General features: G+C 40.4%; 1 protein-coding gene across 2 annotated transcripts in view; it reads left to right on the plus strand.

The window, feature by feature from the left end:
* The window catches only part of PCCA (propionyl-CoA carboxylase subunit alpha), a 251,208-nt gene that overhangs the window by 75,633 nt on the left and 155,898 nt on the right, over positions 1-19,677 (plus strand). For both annotated transcript variants that reach the window (XM_081908204.1, XM_081908203.1), the window contains exons 7-10: positions 512-643; positions 6,025-6,061; positions 9,597-9,675; positions 17,080-17,182. In XM_081908204.1, the coding sequence (XP_081764330.1) occupies positions 512-643; positions 6,025-6,061; positions 9,597-9,675; positions 17,080-17,182 (351 nt within the window). The remainder of the gene's footprint in view (positions 1-511; positions 644-6,024; positions 6,062-9,596; positions 9,676-17,079; positions 17,183-19,677) is intronic.

Raw genomic sequence — 19,677 nt, forward strand, 5'->3', positions numbered from 1 at the left:
GATTGCCTAGCCTACAAAGATAATATCCATTTATGGCTTTTATTACACATGCAGTACCTAAATATTTTAAATGTCCATCCTGTGCGTCGTGAACACTTACAAAGAGTAAATTCATTTCCGTTTTGTGTGAGGCTTATGTTTTAAAGAATGCAGAATGAAATCCTGAAGTTAGTATACATTATTGAACATATCTTTGTAAGCCACTTGTGGCTCCTTGACTCATGAGTTAACTGTTTTTTCTTACTCAGGGGATCTTGCAAATGTTCAGGCTGGAATACTTTATGGCTCTCCGCTATTTTTCTTTGGTCTGGCTTTGATTTATGCAAACAGTAATTATAGGAGCTTTGTGCCTGTGTTCCATATAGGCTTAACAAGCTCATACACATTTTAATGTACTGATTCAAGCTAGGTTGCTTACATAAATTTAGGGTTTTCCCTAAACAAAATCTCAGCATAGTAAATATATATATATATGCGAGTAAAAAACCCTTTCCTTTCCTTCTCTCTTCAGGCATCAGAAGGTGTTGCTTTCATTGGACCAGACATGCATGCTATTCAAGCAATGGGGGACAAGATAGAAAGCAAACTCTTAGCCAAGAATGCAAAGGTCAACACTATACCTGGTTTTGATGGGGTGGTCAAGGTAAGAAACATTTCAAAGATGTTTTTCATTTTAAAAGTATGCTTTCTGAGGCTTATTATAAAAGAGCAAAATCACCATCAATATCAGTGATTGCTGGGTGTGCAGTGCCATTTTGGTTCATCATCATCATCATCATCATCATAATTTATTATTTATACCCCGCCCATCTGGCTGGGTTTCTCCAGCCACTCTGGGCGGCTTCCAACAAAACACTAAAATACAATAATGTATTAAACATTAAAAGCTTCCCTAAACAGGGCTGCCTTTAGATGTCTTCTAAAAGTTTGGTAGATATTTTTCTGTTTGACATCTGGTGGGAGGGTGTTCCACAAGGCGGGTGCCACTACCGAGAAGGCCCTCTGCCTGGTTCCCTGTAACTTGGCTTCTCGCAGTGAGGGAACCTCCAGAAGGCCTTCGGCGCTGGACCTCAGTGTCCGGGCAGAACGATGGAGGTGGAGACGCTCCTTCAGATATACTGGACCGAGGCCGTTTAGGGCTTTAAAGGTCAGCACCAACACTTTGAATTGTGCTCGGAAATGTACTTATAGCATTCTTATAGCACCCTGATGTGTTGTTAAGTCACTCAGTCAATGACGGGCAGTTTTTGCCTTTGCCTCAACTCTGTGTCCCTAAGTGTAGTGGTTTGTTTCTCCTTCATGTAAATGGCTGCCATTCCCTAATATAAGAGAAAGTAACAGAGGCAGTCAGAACGCCACTAGGCCAGACTAGAGGAGTTAAAACTTCTCCTTGCCCTTAAGAATTTAGCCTTCCCTATCTGAGTCTCACTGCCTTTGGTTCTGTTTCTTGCTTGGCTAACATGTGGTGGGTTGTTGGAAGACTCATACGCAGGCCTGGCACAGGAGTCTTGTTAGAATAAAGTTATAAACTCAAACTAAAGAGCAGGTGGTCCCTGGCGCCACACCCTTCCCTCAGCCAGTTTAGTCCTCTGAGGCCTGGGGCAAGTGTACACGGCTGCCCACCACTCTGCACGGGCCTGCTCAGATGGACTGCCTGTGCGTTGATCCAGGAATCAAAACGTATTGCCCAGGCTTGTGTAATAATATCCTCTTCACCATAAAGTTGCTCCAAACTGAAAGCCGTCTACCGTTTCCTTCTCAGGAGCTGGATTTTGGCAAAGGAAAAAAAATGTTTCCAAGGCTATCTGTACTATTTTCAAGTATATCATTGCAGTAATGAATAGACCACTGCTGCTGAAGAGGCTTTTTATATTTCTTGGGAGATAATCAAATAGATCATGAGCACCTTTCCTTTTATTTGGTGCAATATTGGTTTTCCATGTTCTGATGACAATATGTGTCTCATTCCCCAATGTCTTGACTCAAAATGCCTTTGGGTATGTTGGGGAATGTGACCTGTTCCTAAGATATGTAGGTGTGATTTTTCTGGCCTTGGGTCTGTCACCGTCTCTCAGCTTAACCCACCTTTATAGAATTGTGAGAATAAAATGAGGTCATTTGTTGGATATGGTCCAGAGCTGCTTTGAAGAATGCAGTAAATATGTGGTTTAAACTGTTGCAAGCAAAGCCTTAATGGCTTTTTGGATCATAGACACATGCTCAAATATAATATAATTTTTTAATTTTACAAAATCAGAACAATGTTTGGTTTTAAGAGTAATATGCTAGTTATTTGTACTTTTCACGCATGAGTACCAGATTTGGTTTACCAAATTATTGAAATGTCAGTGAATACATACTTGGGCTAGGATCCAAAGAGCCACACAACTTTGGGCTTCTTTTTCCTGGAACCACAGTTATCTATGCTGCATATCAAACCAGTCTTTGAATGTGAAGTTTCTTAAACAGCATATACTTAACTACATGGGGGCAGTATTTGAGGAGTGGGGGGCATGGGAAGTTGATCATTCCACTAGTGGAATGCAAGTCTTTGAGTCTGCATCTTGAATCCCAGTTGAAGTTGAATATTTTATGGAAGGTTTATGCTTAATTGTTTTAGCATTCTGAGTAGGTGCTTGAAAACTTTTAAGGGTCAGAAATATACTGGGGGAAATGCAAAGTTTTTTTATTGCTACCTCCCCAATATACACATATTCTGTTTTAATGAATATACGGATAACTTGGAACTAAAATAAACAAAATTGGTGACTTACAGCACAGTCGTGCACATGGTTACTGAGAAGTAAGCCCCACTGACTTCAATGGGACGTACTCACAAGTAATAATAATAATAATTTATTATTTGTACCCTATCCATCTGGCTGGGTTTCCCCAGCCACTCTGGCGGCTTCCACAAAGACCAAAAATACACTAAGATGTCACACATTAAAAACTTCCCAGAACAGGGCTGCCTTAAGATGTCTTCTGAATGTCAGGTAGTTGTTTATCTCTTTGACATCTGATGGGAGGGCATTCCACAGGGTGGGTGCCACTACCGAGAAGGCCCTCTGCCTGGTTCCCTGTAACTTGGCTTCTCGCAATGAGGGAACCACCAGAAGGCCCTCGGCGCTGGACCTCAGTGTCCGGGCAGAACGATGGGGGTGGAGACGCTCCTTCGTGCAAAAGAAAATGTTATGCTCTTTCTACCTGTGCTGCTTTCTCACCCTGGTGGAGTGTGGCTAGTCATTGAAACAGCATCCTAAAAAGACTTCTTATGGTCAAAATAGGCAGTGGTACCGCTTGGTGACATGTGCTTTTGGACAAGGAGAGTTAGAGTATTTGTTACTATTCTATAAAAGTGTGTATGGCCTAAATACAGTGGTACCTCAGGTTACAGACGCTTCAGGTTACATATGCTTCAGGTTACAGACTCTGCTAACCCAGAAATAGTACCTTGGGTTAAGAACTTTGCTTCAGGATGAGAACAGAAATTGTGCTCCAGCGGCATAGCGGCAGCAGGAGGCCCCATTACAAATTAAGTTCTTAACCCGAGGTACCACTGTACAGTAAAAGGGTTTGCTTAGTAGCTCCCCCTTTGCTTTGATGTTTTTGAAGGCAGCAAAATTGTAGGTCCTATGTTCTTTAAAAGTATTGTGACTTGGGAGGTGGGGAAGGAGGGGTTGCATCTAACATAGTTGTGTCAGTTGTCCTGGGATAATTTGCAGATTGCCTTCTTATGGGCCTGTAGCATGTACCAGTTACCCACTTGTTTGCAGGTAACTAAATGGGGGGGAGAAATGACCTGCTTTTGTTACTTTTATTTTAAAATTCTGTTTAGCAAATATGTGCCTGAATTTGCAAGAGAAAAGAAATGTAAAAGTTTCCTCCTTGGCTCTAATCGAGGCACTTCATCAGTCATCACTCTTCTTGCATTTTATTCAAGAGGCTCTAATTGTCTGCATTTGGCAGGTTTAACACTTCCTGACAGAGAGACTATTAAGGGGAAGTATTCTCACATAACTGTCACAGACAGGAACAAAGAACCTTCTGACTCAATGTGTGGAAACCACTAACATTCTTAAATGACCCTTTTCATACATTTTTTTATCCCTCTAAGCTAAAACTTGGAGCGTGTGGAGGTTGCAGGGTTGTGGAAAACAACAAGGTGTAATAAAACACTAAACGTTAATTTTATTCCTTTTTTTTGGTATGTGGACTTATCTTTGGCTTAAAAACAATTGTTTGGAAAATCTCATTAACAGATGTGCCTGCTTGAAGTAAAAAAAAAAAGACTTAAAACTGATGTTGCTTTCAGGGCCGCTTTGAACTTAACAAGCACCGATTTGTGGAGCAGACTAGCTAATGAAAGGAAATTAAATTTTCTGACAACTTCCTGTACCAGCTTCCTTATTCTTCATTGGGCTCTTAGTAGGTACTATGAAGATTTTTGTTTTATTGTTTGGCAAAAAATGAGCCAGGTACGAACCCTCCAAAGCAATTTCTTTCCCCTTTTTGGGAGAGGGAGCTCTTGTCTAGTATTTTTCTTTAAAAAAAGAAAAAGGGGGGGGAGAGGCTTTGAATGCTTTAAAATATCAGTTTTCATTTTAATGTTCAGAGGTTAGCCCCCATGGATTCAGCCTCACACAGCAGCTGGGGGTTTCCAGACATACAATCTACTTAAACCTTTTAAATGTATGTTACAGAGGAGTGCAAATATTAGCAAATTTGAATGGACTTTGAATTCCTGTAACAACTTCCAATGCTTAACATGTCATATAGTAATGCATAATGGAAAGACATTATTTGGGTGATGGGAAAGTTTACCAAATATATGGCATTCATTTTCTGAATGTATTTTCTTTACTTGCTGTTGAGAAACTGAACTGTAACTGAGGATGTTTTTCACTTATCCCTTATCTGGCTGCTTAAAAGAAGATAACATTGCATATCCCAAAGAGTGTGTGTTTGTGTGTATATGCATACACACGCACACACGCTACTGTGGTAGGTAGCGTATCTCTGAGGTCTGAATCAGCGGCTTTTTCTAGCCTTGCTATGTGATTCTTATTTTTTAAACTGGAAATGTCAGGGATTAGGAAGTTCCACATGAAAAATATGTTATGTGTCTATTCAACGAATTAACCAGTGAGTGATTTCAAAGAAATGTGCCATCCCAACAGCATAAGATGCTTTTGCTTATTCCATTTATGTGTTCACATTTATATACCACTATATCATAGATATCGCTGTTTATTCTTCATCATTATTTAGGCCATGCACACTGTTTGTATTGATACATAATACTCACCATCCACATGTCAAAATCCAGTGTTTGAATAATTGTAAAGTATAATTTTAAAGTTAGCAGAAAAAACTTTTGAGTTTCTATCACTTAAAAATGCAAAATTTATTGGCCTCTGTAATGAGGTGATTGTGTGTTTGAAGTGCTCTTCTGGAGTCTTAATATATGTTAAAAAATTCCACTTCTGAAATTTTAAAAAAGTGTGGGAACTCACAAACACCTGTGTATACTGTGCTTTATTTGAATATTTTCGTGAATTTTTAGAAGACTTGTGTTTGACTGTGAAGCTTAGCCAAACAATAGAGAATCAACTCCCCCTGCTGACTGTATCCAGGAAAACATGACACACGTGTACCTGAAAAGACAGGAATAAGCTGACAGATGATATGTTACAATGCTATGATATTGACTTCTCTGTGGAACCACCTAAATTCTATAATTTAAATTCTGGCAACTTGAGAAATCCTTCTGTAGTCCTGCTGACTTTTCCTGTCAGCTGATTCTTCGCTACTTAGAGCCTGAGTATTATGCAGCGATGAGGTAAAATTTACATTCCACTTATGGTATTAATTTTGCATTCCTCTGAATGAAGCGGGTCAGAAGGTTGTAAAATCAAACATTAAATGAATCGGAGGAGACAGTAGTGCAATATACGACTGCCCTAGAGACACAGTGCAGTAGCTGATGGGATTAATGTTGGGTCTAATTTCCTGCTTTTACAGGATGCAGATGAAGCTGTCAGAATTGCAAGGGAAATTGGTAAGTTCTTAAATTGGCTATGGTGAGATTTGTATGCCTTTCAGAAGATGCTGTTGACTAAATTAACTGTGTAATAAGTAGTCCCTGTGGGAAAAAAATGATTTAAGTTTTAAAATTCTCAGTTGCCTTCAGGAATGGAAGAATCTGAGCATTAATGGTCTCTTTAATTCTTAATATTTTTGTGATACAGGCAGCATTTTAGAGGCTTAAATTGCAGACAGGATGCAAGCTTTCGTAATCATAAATCTGATTAAATGAAGGGTAGCATTTTGTGAGTTTATATGAAGGGGAAAGAGTAACTTTGTGCATAAGGTGCTAAGACATGGCTAATCTTTTATCAGGAGACTGATAGAATTGTGTTTATGCAGTTTGTTTTTGTAAATTAGGCTATGACCAGCAACCAATGAACCAGTGAAACATTGTAGTTTCACTCCCCAAACAGTAGAAGACCCCTCTGCCTCATATTATGCCCCTTCCAATCTTATTTGAGAAACTACTTTTGAAACCAGGACATTTTAAAAATGGTGCAGTTATAGGTGCAGCTCTTCAAGAGGAGTGAAATATTTCACTTTGGAGTTCCTGAAGTAGTTCTTTGGATTATAGCCTATAATTTGGGAAATTTAATAACTTACGCACATTTTATTTTGTGAAATTGTAAGGTGGCCTGCGGAGTATGAACCTAATCAAACTTTGTCTTACTCTTGGCCAGTGTTTTGTGTGGTGGACAGTGTGCTGGAAAGTAGACCAGGGAGGTTGGGTGAAAGTGATCTTTCAGTTTGGAAGCTTGTTTGAGCCTTATGTGGTTAAGGATGAATGGTCAGTATTTAAAAGAATGTATTTTTGGACTGGAGTGTAATATAGGCCCGATTCAAACAAGTGACTGTCATGTGAAGGCTTGTTTCAAATAGCAAATAATCCATACCATTCTAGCAAAGAACTACAACACCCTATGCCATTGCATCCCACCCCCTTCGTCTGCTACTATAAGACTCAATATAATGTCCTGAAATTGCTGCAGCCCTTATATGGTTGCATTTCATATAGCCAACCATGTAAGAGATGCAAATCAAGCCAGTGCTTTTTGGAGAAGGAAATAATGTGAGAGTGAATTGAATATAGTGGACTGCTTCCCTTTTTCATATGCAGCAAGTTGTACCTTTCTCCCTTTTGTGTCTAGAAAAATCCATTTCCGAGGGTTGCATTCTGACAAAGGACAAGAGCTTGAAAGTCAGCCAAGTTACCTTTTGTTAAGTTTATTTATATTCCACTTTTCCTGAAACAGCTCACAATCAACTTTAGCATCATCAAAATACATAAGTTTTTAAAAATGTTAAAAATTATATCAATAAAGGCAAATAAGAGAAAGCCAACAATTCAGTAAACATAGGATAAATTCAACATGATAGTTTAATAATCTAGACAGGGTTGTATCAAAAGCTAGACATACTCAGAGTAAGCCCGTTGAAATTAATAGTCTATTAATTGGGTCCATTAATTTTGACGAGTCTAAGTTAAACTTAGCTGGAAGCAACCCTTAAAAATAGAAATTTGATTTACCTCTGTACTTTATAACAGGCAAAACAATAATACCATCACAGGTATTAGTCTTGCTGTACTCCAAGAAGCCACAGCTTAAAAGCAATTGAGAGATGCAAGGTATTCTTAGCAGGCTAGGTTCAAAGATGGCTCCCCCATTTCTCCTTCGGAGGAGACTTAAAGCAGCAGAAAGGAAATCGTAAGTCTTCTTGCCTCCCACCTCCAAGGTGTGCCTCTTCATAGAATCATAGTTACAAGGGACCCCAAGACTCCTCTGTTCCAACCCCCTGCTATGCAGGAATCATCACAGCTTAAGAATCCTTGACAGATGGCTATCTTACCTCTGTTTAGAAACTTTCAAAGAAGTAGAGAGAGACATACCATATATTTGATTGGCATACAACATGGGGGAAATGACCATTGATAGGTATATAAGGTTGTAATCGTAACCAACTGACATGGGAGCATGGGCCTAGCCAGGATTTATGTTTTGAGGGGCAGAATTGAGCTATCTGTGATGCAATTGGTCAGTCAGTTAAGCATTTTTATGTATTTACTGGGGGGGGTAGCTGCCCCCCCGCTACATCCATGCATGGGACTAAGCACCACTGAATTCAAGTAGGACTTACTTATGAGTAGATATGGTTAGGGTTGTGCTGTAGGACATTACCTCTAGAGTCTTATCTCAGGAGTGGGAAGAAGGTAGATGAGTCTCTGGGTGGTTGTGGTAGATCACAAGGATTTATGACTCCCTGTTCTATGAAAAATGGCAGTAACCAAATGACTATCCCCCACTCATGCACACAAGTTATGATGCTGAAAATTAAGATAGCTGGGGAGAGGGTAGCCAAGAGTTAATTTCGTGTGTGGAAGAACTAGTTCAGGTACTCAAAATAAATTCCTATGCAAATAGCACTTTAAGTGTGTATCTTTTGTACCTGGTTCTGGTTGCTGGATCTTGACAGCCAAATAAAAAAATCAAATGGATCCTTCAAGCCTGAAGTACATCCCTCTTCCATTGAATTCCAGTTCGTTTTGGGGCTCCAGTTCAAAGTTCTGGACTCAGTCTCTAAGGCCCTAAAATGTCACTGGAACCACAGTATTTTTAAAGCCTACTTTACAGTACAAAGCTTCCTTCTCCTCTTCCCCATTTTTTAAAAAACCATAATCCTAAATAATTATTAGTAGTATTGTTAAGCTGTCTTCCTGCCACCTTTTTAGGATTACAAAGCATTCCAAGGTGGTTTACAAGTAAAAATAAAATAAAATAAATGAAACCACACTAAAACACTATCAAAACCTAAGCCTACAAGATCTTTCCCACACTGCTGCTGCTGGTCAGCTCTGTGGTTGAAGCAGAGGGGACAGCCGTGCCAAAGCAGGCTCTGAGGTCTTCTGTGTGATCTACTGAGCAACTAAAGTCTCTTTGATCTGTCTTTTCACCATCTGGGCTTTGGATCTTGGGGATTTGGGACAAGACTTTCCTAGGTATAGCTATGGAACATCATTCCCAAGGAGGCCTGCCTGACTAGTTCACCAATTGCTTTTTGACGAGGAGCAAAGGTGTGGCTTTTGGATTAAGTTAGTTGAAACAGTGCTACTGATTCTTTTCTTGGCTAGTTGCCCCTGTCATGTTCAGCTGTTCATTACATTTTTGATTGTTTTGAGATTGTGGGGAAACAAAATCCCCCCCAAATATAGCTTTCTTTAGGGCTTTTTGACTGGAAGGCGACATATCCATACATTAAAGAATGTGTAGTATTACCATTGTAGCTTTGATTTGCTGCTTATATCCACTTTTATTAATTTAATTTGATATACTGAAATTCAGAAGCTAGTTACCGTTAATGATAGTGTACTGGCAGTACCCTTCCCAACTAAGAGCTTTTTAATAAACCTATTGTTTTCTTCCCTGTTATTGGACATGTGGTCAGTTGTCATGTCTGTATGACTTACTGATCAAAGTCTGAACTCCTTTCTAATTGTTCCCCGCTGCTAGGCTACCCCGTCATGATCAAGGCTTCAGCAGGCGGCGGTGGGAAAGGCATGAGAATTGCGTGGGATGATGAAGAGACCAGGTGAGATGCTGTCCAAAATCTAGTTTTGATGAATACTGCTGTTTCTAAAACCCCATTAAACCACTGTGAGCTGACAGTCAAACAGATATCAAACAGCAGATTGAAATGCAACAGTTTCTGCTCTTGTCCCCTGGCATGTCTTAGCAGTTTTTTTAAACATTGGGGTTATACATCATTTTGAATGTAAGTTGAATTAAAATAATGTCTTATAAGAAAAAAAGAGCCCAGTGATTTGTCTGATTTCTGATTGCTAATATTTGAAGCCTGTTCTCTCTCCCACTGTCCCATTCATACCCTGAAAATCTGCTCCAGAGACCTGGGGCCCCTCTGTAGCAGATTTGGGGGAGGGTATGTGGGGAAAGGAATGGGATGTTTGGTTGTGTGAGCAGGATGATGATGATGATGATGATGATGATGATAATAATAATAATAATAATAATAATAATAATAATAATAATAATAATTTTTATTTATACCCCGCTCTCCCCAGCCAAGGCCGGTCTCAGGGCGGCTGACAAGCAATAATAAAAACAAGTTGAATGAATACAACTTAAAAACAAGATTAAAATACAACAACTAAAATATTGAAATATTAAAATATTAAAATGCAGCCTCATCACAGGAGGAGAAAGGAAAAAGAAAGAGGGGAAGGGAATCAAATTGGCTCCAAGCCAAAGGCCAGGCGGAACAACTCTGTCTTACAGGCCCTGCGGAAAGAAATCAGATCTTGCAGGGCCCTGGTCTCATGAGGCAGAGCATTCCACCAGGCCGGAGCCAGTGTTGAAAAGGCCCTGGCTCTGGTTGAAGCTAATCTAACTTCCTTAGGGCCCGGGACCACTAGGGTGTTGCTATTTATGGACGTTGAGGCTCTCCGTGGGGCATACTGGGAGAGGCGGTCCCGTAGGTACGAGGGTCCTAGGCCGTGAAGGGCTTTAAAGGTCAAAACCAGCACCTTAAATCTGACCCTGTACTCCACCGGGAGCCAGTGCAGCTGGAAAAGCACTGAGTGAATATGCTCCCATGGCAGAGACCCCTTGCGGAGCCTCGCTGTGGATCCCCTGGAGTTTCTGGGACAGCTTCAAGGGCAGCCCCGTGTAGAGCGAATTACAGTAGCCAAGCCTGGAGGTGACCATCGCATGGATCACTGTGGCCAGGTTGGGGTGGGAAAAGGTAAGGGTGCTTCTTGTTCAGTGTTGGATATACAACCCTTAGCCTTTAGCAGCTTCAATGTAAAAAAGTGTATTTAACATTTTTTTTAAGAGAAAGGGAGAGACATATAAATAGTGATAATCACATCTTGTGATTGTGAATGCTGTAAATCAGTTATTCATAGGTGTGATGTGATCCAGGTGCTCAGTGGTGCTTCTGAGTCCTGTCCTTCCCAAAGCTTCATGGCCCCCCAAAACAAGATTAGTCTGCAAAGTTTCTTATACAGCACACCAGGATAAACAATACTTTAAAAAGTTCCGTGCACATGTTTGCATGCCCATGCTTGCCGTTGGAGTTGCTGTCTGGCTTGCAAGCATGGCTTTAACATTCATGGGGTAAAGAACTCTAAGTCAGCAGGGCAATATTTAAATACAGTGGTACCTCTGGTTAAGTACTTAATTCGTTCCGGAGGTCTGTTCTTAACCTGAAGCACCACTTTAGCTAATGGGGCCTCCTGCTGCCGCAGCACCACTGGAGCACGATTTCTGTTCTCATCCTGAAGCAAAGTTCTTAACGTGAAGCACTGTTTCTGGGTTAGCGGAGTCTGTAACCTGAAGCATATGTAACCTGAGGTACCACTGTACTTTAGTTACCCATTGTTGAGCATGATCCCCAATAACTTCAGAAGGCTAGAAAAGGCTAATCCTTCATCCTATGGCCTTGCCTGCATGCCACAGTAAACCTTAAGCCATGTTTTATTGTGAATTTACCTCAAATTTGTTGTGGCTTCTTCCCCTGTACAGTGTCAGTGCAGCTGAAACAAACCATAGTGTAGCTTGTTGTGTTGTATGAACCTGAACTGTGGTTTGCTTGTTTGTTTCACCAACCCCTGAGACTGAGATTAACCACTTCACCACATTGACACTTTGTTCTTGGTTTAAGTGCTGGACTGTGACCTGGGAGATGAGAGTTCAAATTCCCAATCAGCCATGAAGCTCACTAGGTGTTGATATGAGTGTAACATACTGGTAATACTTTTACATGACCAAAGTTATTAAGTGGCTTTAAAATGCTGGGGGAAGGGGACAGTGGATTGGGAATTCTCCAAATAAAGAGTACTGTAAACCAGGGTCAACAAATTTTAATTACACATGCTAATTTTCGTTGACTGAAAGGCTCAGACACGCCCAAGATCAACAGCTAGGGATTTTTGCCTTGTTTGTAGAAAGCCCCGGAGTTCCTATTCACTGTTTATCTCTGTTTTGTGCCAGATGTTCATCTCACTGGTGCTTTAGTGGCTTTGCATTTGCATCATTTCCTCACTCGGCAGACCACACAGCACAGTAGGACAGAGCAATTTGGCATCTCAAGAAGGAAAAAGGGAGCCACTTTTAAATTGGTTCCTAAATAATTTAGTGGGATCTCCTCATTTTACGTATTCACAGGTTGTTGTTTTTTTAAAAAATTAATTTTATTTTGACAAAGTAATAATCATAAATAAATAAGAATAAAAATGTGTACCCCACCACCGAGACCATTCCATTGTAACTAATCCAGCCTCCCAAAATTTCAACACCTACCTCTTGTAATGGTTTGACAAATTCTACAAACACCCTCCATATCTCCTCAAAATCATTTCTCCTGCATATTCCCCGTCTTACCTTAATGACACATGTTAATTTAGCATTACTAGCTATATCTCACACCACTTTATACCATTCTTCCATTTTATATTCTGTTGCCCCTTCCAATTCCTAGTTTATAATAATCCAAGCAGCTGTCAATAAATTTGTGAGCAAGTCCTTCATAGCCTGTGAACCTTCCACCCCAATGCTACCTCAGGACTACATATTCATAGTTTTTGATGGTGTGCAGAAGCTTAAGTGTGTGTGTGTTGTGTTTTATCTGCTTGGCTTGTTACCTTTTTAATTACAGTGGTATTCGGGTTACAAACACTTTGGGTTACAGACTCCGCTAACCTGGAAGTAGTACCTCGGGTTAAGAACTTTACCTCAGGATGAGAACAGAAATCGCGTGCCAGCAGCATGGCGGCAGTGGGAGGCCCCATTAGCTAAAGTGGTACCTCAGGTCAAGAATGGTTTCAGGTTAAGAACAGACCTCCGGAACGAATTAAGTTCGTAACCAGAGGTACCACTGTATGTTGTAATGTAAGCCATGTTGGACTTCAAAAACGATGAAGTAAAAATATTTTCAATAAAGGTGTGGGATTTGTGATGGCGAGCTGTGTTCTGACGGAGAGCCCGGCTTTGCCCAAGTGAGTGGAAAAACTTACCACTGGCAGTAGCAAGTAGCAGAAAGCCCCCAAACAGGGATTTTGAGGTGGGGCTAAACAAAATCTGTTTTGGATTAACACTGCCCCTTAACACAGTTTATGCTTGAAGAGTTGCCATATTGGGTGGTTTGCGCAGAGGTGCTGGGGCACATTCGCAGTCCCTGTCCCCAATGTCTTCATGCCTGTGTGTTGGTCTCAGTCATTGGTGCTGGGGTTCTTAAGAAAAGGGTGTTTCTTCATCCTGGTTTTTTTTTTAAATTACCATTTTTATTTTTGCCTGGCTTTAGATAAGATGCCTATCAGTTTCCTCTCAAGATTAGTGTGATTCATAAATTAATTTACTTGGTAGCCACATGGATCTAACAAAAATCAATTTTCATCATTATACAAACATGGCACTGTAACGTAGGCAAGAATACGAGCATTTAGTTGCACATATTTCTATTTTTCAGAGTGTTAATCACATCCATTTAAACCTTTTGAGGAAAACTGCCGTAAGGTGTCAGAGTAGGCATAAGGCAAGCTACTTTCTCAATGCTACTATTCTTACTTGTTGTAGTGCTCTGCCAAAATGGAAAATATTTGTAGATCATTTTTCAGCCATCCATTCTTTTTTGCTTCCCAAGGGCATGGTGCAGTTGTCTCTTAACCTTTTCAAATTATAGGCCTAACTTTAGCACCAACAGGCAACAATAGGATCCATTTATTATTTTTTCTTAACATACGTGCACATCTCTGTCTTTCTTCCTCTCTTCTTCTCCCCCCTCCAAAAAAAAAACTTTTTGGCTTCTGTTCTCTCGTATTTTCATCTTCTCTTAAAATGTAAACAATGAGGAAGGTGGTGATGCAGCTGTTGCAACCCCTATATAGTACAAGACATGACCCTGATTTGGGTCATGCCACACTACTTGTAGACCAGTGCCTTAATGGAAATGTTAAACATCTTGATCCCATTGAGCAGCCATAACTGCCCCTTGCCTTAGCTTACAGAAGCATCCTGTGCTCAGCAAGGCAGATGGAGTCATCTGGTTATTCTATTTGTACTTGCATCCTTCCCTCCACCCCAAAAGCAGAGCTGGGCCAGTTTAAGACTTTCTGAGGACATAGAATGATGGAAAAATCACTGTGGGGCTGTTGCAAGCTGTATTCCCTCCCTTCCCTTGACAAGTGCAGGCCAAGTTTAAAGAGGCAAATGGAGACAAACACAACTGAAAATAAGTATTAAGACTTAGTTTTGGTTAAGCGCATACATCTAGGCTTCAAAGATTTATGGATTATATAATTAAGCATATTGATTTTAACAAAACAACAAACAAAGCACTGTAATCAATAGTTTTAATTAACTCATGCATCAATTAACTAAAGTCAGTTATACATGTTATCTAACAAAATGCTTATATAGAAGAAAGCCAAAGAATTAAACCACTTTCATTCTCACAGTTTAAGTAGCACTGGATCTAATGATGCCAAATGTTTGTAAATAGGTATGATAAAGAGTTTTAACAATTAAGTAACAGATAATTGGGTGATTGCCTCAGATGTTCCTAAATTGAAAATAAACTAAAGTACAAGAATTGCCTCTAACATGCTGATAAATTTTAAAATAAAAAAGTCATCTGAAATGTTGCTTTGTTACATACTTTCTTTTTAAAAAAATCTTTGTTATAGATTGGTAGGTTTCCAAAAACCTTTCTGTCACAGGATGTTGCCTGCGTCACTAAACCATGAGCTACTGCTATGTATATGAACTAGAATGAGCCCAAATGATGCTTTGGGCTTGTATCTTGTTCCCGTTTTCCTACATAGCTGGGAAAAGGACTTTAGCAAAGAGTTTAGTTTCACTTTCCTCTAATGCTGAATTGTCTTTACATACAAACGAGAGATCATGATTTAAAACAATCATGGTTTCTTGTTGTCAAATGAGCCTCCAGAACTCTGGGAATGACCAGTGACAAGCAAACTGAGATATAATGGTTCAGGTGATCTCTGAGGTAGCCTGGAGTGGTAGTATAAGGTTAGTATAAACATGTTGGAGCAAAAGCAGATCAGATCTCTACTCCAGCAAATTCGGATAGGTCTCGTAATCTGGGGAACCGGGTTCGCATCTCCGCTCCTCCACATGCAGCTGCTAGGTGACCTTGGGCTAGTCACACTTCTTTGAAGTCTCTTAGCCTCACTCACCTCACAGAGTGTTTGTTGTGGGGGAGGAAGGGAAAGGAGAATGTTAGCCGCTTTGAGACTCCTGAAGGGGAGTGAAAGGTGGGATATCAAATCCAAACTACTACTACTACTACTTCTTCTTCTTCTTCTTCTTCTTCTTCTTCTTCTTCTTCTTCTTCTTCTTCTTCTTCTTCTTCTTCTTCTATGACCAGAAAGAGATTTGGGGATTGTAGACAAGCTATGCAAAACCAGCTTGGTGTGAAGACAACAGGCTTAGGCAAATTTATGTTATGGGCACATTTGGAAAACAGTTCTAGTTTCCTGGCCTCAAAAAAAGAAAAGAAAAAGAAAAAAGGCGCAGAGCTGAAAAAGGTGCAAAAGAGAGTGCAATTTGATCAAGGGGTTGGTGTGCCTTCCCTCTGAGGAAAGGTTATGAAATTTGTCAGGTTTTGGAAGAAAATGGATGTGCAGAAGATTCAGAATGGACAAAGTGCATCTTCACACAATGCAATTAATTTAATGGAATTGGTTGTCACAGGATGTGGTGATAGCCACTAGTTTAAATTACTTCAAAAGCGAATTCTGTAAGGAAGAGTGAACAATGGCTATTGGGCATGATAGCTAAATGGGCTCTCCATAGATACTTCTGAATACCACCTTCAAAGGCAGAGGGAAAGAGACCCTTATACCCTTCATTTTTGCTTCTGGGAAGCATGTGGCTGCATGTGCCTAGAACAGGACTCTAGAGTAGATGGACCTTTGGTCTTATCTCATAGAACACTAGGCATGCCTACCAGGTATGCCTGTTGAACTTCTAAGACCTCCAGATATACACATATAGGTACAAAATTTGCATAAGATGGTGCAAACATAAGACCAAATTGTACTGTTAGTCATTATTTGGGATATTGATCATGACATGTCATTTTACAAGCATTTAATTGAATGTGTGTACATTCCAACACTATACTCACATTATAACTGTCTGGAGATCTTACAGGTTGGGTAAGCATGGCTGAATGAAAGAACGAAAGCCATTTAGATATTATTTTAGAGAGTGTCTCCAACTGTATGCCTTCTCGGAGTTTTATCTTTGTGAGAGGCCAGACTAACACAAGGAGCACAGCCTTCTCTGTAGTGGCACCTCCACTGTGGTACTTACTATCGGTTTTATTTTTAGTAGCAAGTTAAAAAACCACACTTCTTTTAACTGCCCTTTGAGGGAAGGTCAGGAAATGTTGATTCCGTAAGCTGGCATAGATTCCTTTCCCCCATCCTCCAGTCTGCTGGACCTGTTTTCTTTTTCTGCACCCGTTTTTGTTTTTAAACTGGTATTTATTATGTTATGTTGTTAGTTGCCGTGCATGCTCAGTGGCGCCATATTTGATAGGATACAGATCCTAAAACAAACTGTACAATAACCATTGGTAACCTTGGTACAATATGTCAGAAACTTTCTTCACACCATAAGGGCAAGGAGAAAAGCTAATTACCCACTTCCCTTCAGACACACAAACTGATTTTTGTAATTGGTATTGCACAGGGAGAGATGCAGAAGATAGTGCTGTTCATTTTTCCTGTTTTACTTGCTGTAAATATTTCATGTGCAGCTTCAAATTCTGTGTCAGAGGCTACTGCTATGTTTTCCCTGATTTTGGGTGGGGTGGATACTTGTTGGACAATACAGAAGACTACCTTTGAAAACCTGCTGGATATGCAGTGCTCCTCATGCAGACTAAGCATTTGACTAACAATAAAACGAATAAATTTGTTTTTGTATTTTGTTTTTGTTTGCATTAAAGGGAAGGTTTTAGATTTTCATCCCAAGAAGCTGCTTCAAGTTTTGGTGATGATCGATTGTTAATAGAAAAGTTTATTGATAATCCACGTCACATAGAAATTCAGGTTTGTACCTCCTTTGAATTAAGGTGATTTGAAATTTGTGTTTCCTCTTGTATTTTTCTCTCTTACTAATTCAGTTGACATGATTTTGTATGATAAGAGACAAAGATTTAGCTGAAGAACTAACATTTGGTTTTGTCTCTACAAGCCTCAATATGTGAAACTTAATCTGTGGTCAGTAATGAATTAATCTTCTCTGACGAGAAATCTATAATATGTGCCAATCTCCTAAAAGTTCTGTTTCCCCCCAGTCTAAAATACAGAGTCTGTACAATTTCTGTCATATGAATTTTGTTTTGATGCTTGGAATATAATTTGACAGTAGTTCAATAATTTCAAATAACAAAAAAAACCCACCCTGTAGTATATATTGGCAGCTTAAAATAGATTAGAAACAAATAGGTGAACCCACTCAGTGCTGACAAATACTACCATCGTAAGACAAAACCCAAACGTTATTAGAACTGGGATATTACTGTGTTCTGCTGCTATGCCCAGAATCCAAAGAACTGGGCAACACACAGCTAGTGGGTCTTTCCTTTAATAACAGGTGTTCATGGAACAATTTGTCCAGTTATAAAACAGTGTTCTATAAAACATGAGAAAAAGCTAAATACATTCATAGGAATGGGAAAAATAGAATTTTCATTTTTCTGACCCTTTTCTGAACTAAAATTGTTTTCATTGATTGGTTAGTTTTATTTGGAGGGGTTACGGATGTGTGTTTTAGCAGCCCCTCTCCCCTGATAACTTGACTATATAGGGTTGAAGGACCTCTCAGAGCATGGCATGTGTGTGTCTTTATGTCTGAGAAAGAATAAATAGGTGACTTCTTTCCTTTTGCTTGTGCAGTGGGATATTCTGTAGAAAGGAAAGTGGGTTGCTTGGCTAATTTTGGCTTTTTAAATATATATGTTCAACAACCTTTTTAGGGTGAAAATGCTGGATGTAGCTATAATTTTACTAGCGATGTGAATCTTGCATAACTTTTTCTTGTTAGTAGTCATAGGATGCCCCAAGTGGAACAAGGTTGTAATGTTAGCACACCTTCTTTTAAAAATGTTTTGATCTGTTTGGTCAGAATTGCTCAAAAGTAAATGCGCATTAGATCAGGATACCAGGATAACTGGATTTATATGGTATTTATTACTTCTTTGTACTTTATCTTCAGTGTGGATTTTAAAATATTTTCAAACCAGATTCACCCCCCCCCCCAAATCTTTAGAAACTCCCAATAATTTGTTTTGTTTTGTTTAGTGTTCTGAGTGCTGTGAACCTGATCCAGCAACAATAGGGGTCATTTTCAGACGATATATTTGGGAAATAACTCTTAAATCCAGGATGAGCCCTAGAACGTTGTTTTCATCCGCTCTAATTTTCCTCCAATTTAGAGAAAATGAGTGAACTGGGCTATGCCACATTTCCTTTGACTACCTGGTTGAAATCTCTAGTCTAGTCTTTCTCAAACTTGGGTCTCCAGCCAATGTTGAACCACAACTCCCATCATCCCTTACCACTGGCCCTGCTAGCTAGGGATTCTAACTAGGGATGATGGGAGTTGTAGTCCAAAAAGATCTGGGGACCCAAGTTTGAGAAACACTGCAATCTTTCAGTAGAGAGATCAAGGATGAGCAACACAATGACAGCATTTTCATATAATACTAAATAATAGTTTAGTGCAATGTGCATGAGCTGAAAGGAGTCTGTACAAAGCACAGTGCCGTTCATGTCCCCTTGCCCCACCCTCATCTTTTCCTGTGTTGCTGGGAGGAAGAATAAAGCAGGATTCAGTTTGGCTTTTTGTCTATTTTTGGCTTGTACAACCAGTAATTGTGGTATAACATGTAAACTCTAGTCAGTTGTATCTGCTAAAGTGAAATTGAATTCTGACTTATTCCTTTTCCTGGTCATGAGGATGGTGTGCCTAACACTATACTCTGGCTCACAGAAGCTTGTGCACGTAGCCTCACCGTGTAGTATTATGTGCAAACACACTCAGTGTGTTATGACAAATGCAGTGTGCCCCGATTCCCGTATTTTTCGCACCATAGGACGCACTTTTTCCCCTCGAAAAATGAAGGGGAAATGTGTGTGCGTCCTATGGTGCAAATGCAGGCTTTCGCTGAAGCCTGGAGAGTGAGAGGGGTCGGTGCGCACCAACCCCTCATGCTCTCCAGGCTTCGCACACCTCTCCGCAAGCAGCAGGAGCCCAGCGCTGGGCTCCCGCTGCTTGCGGAGAGGTGCCTGCATGCCGAAGCCTGGGCGCGCTGAGCTCAGCGCGTCCAGGCTTCGCGGACCTCTCCGCAAGCAGCGGGAGCGTTCCCGCTGCTTGCGGAGAGGTGCCTGCATGCCGAAGCCTGGGCGCGCTGAGCTCAGCGCGTCCAGGCTTCGCGGACCTCTCCGCAAGCAGCGGGAGCGTTCCCGCTGCTTGCGGAGAGGTGCCTGCATGCCAAAGCCTGGGCGCGCTGAGCTCAGCGCGTCCAGGCTTCGCGGACCTC

The sequence above is a fragment of the Podarcis melisellensis genome (assembly GCF_964234715.1).
Source record: "Podarcis melisellensis genome assembly, chromosome: 4".
Taxonomy (NCBI): Eukaryota; Metazoa; Chordata; class Lepidosauria; order Squamata; family Lacertidae; genus Podarcis; species Podarcis melisellensis.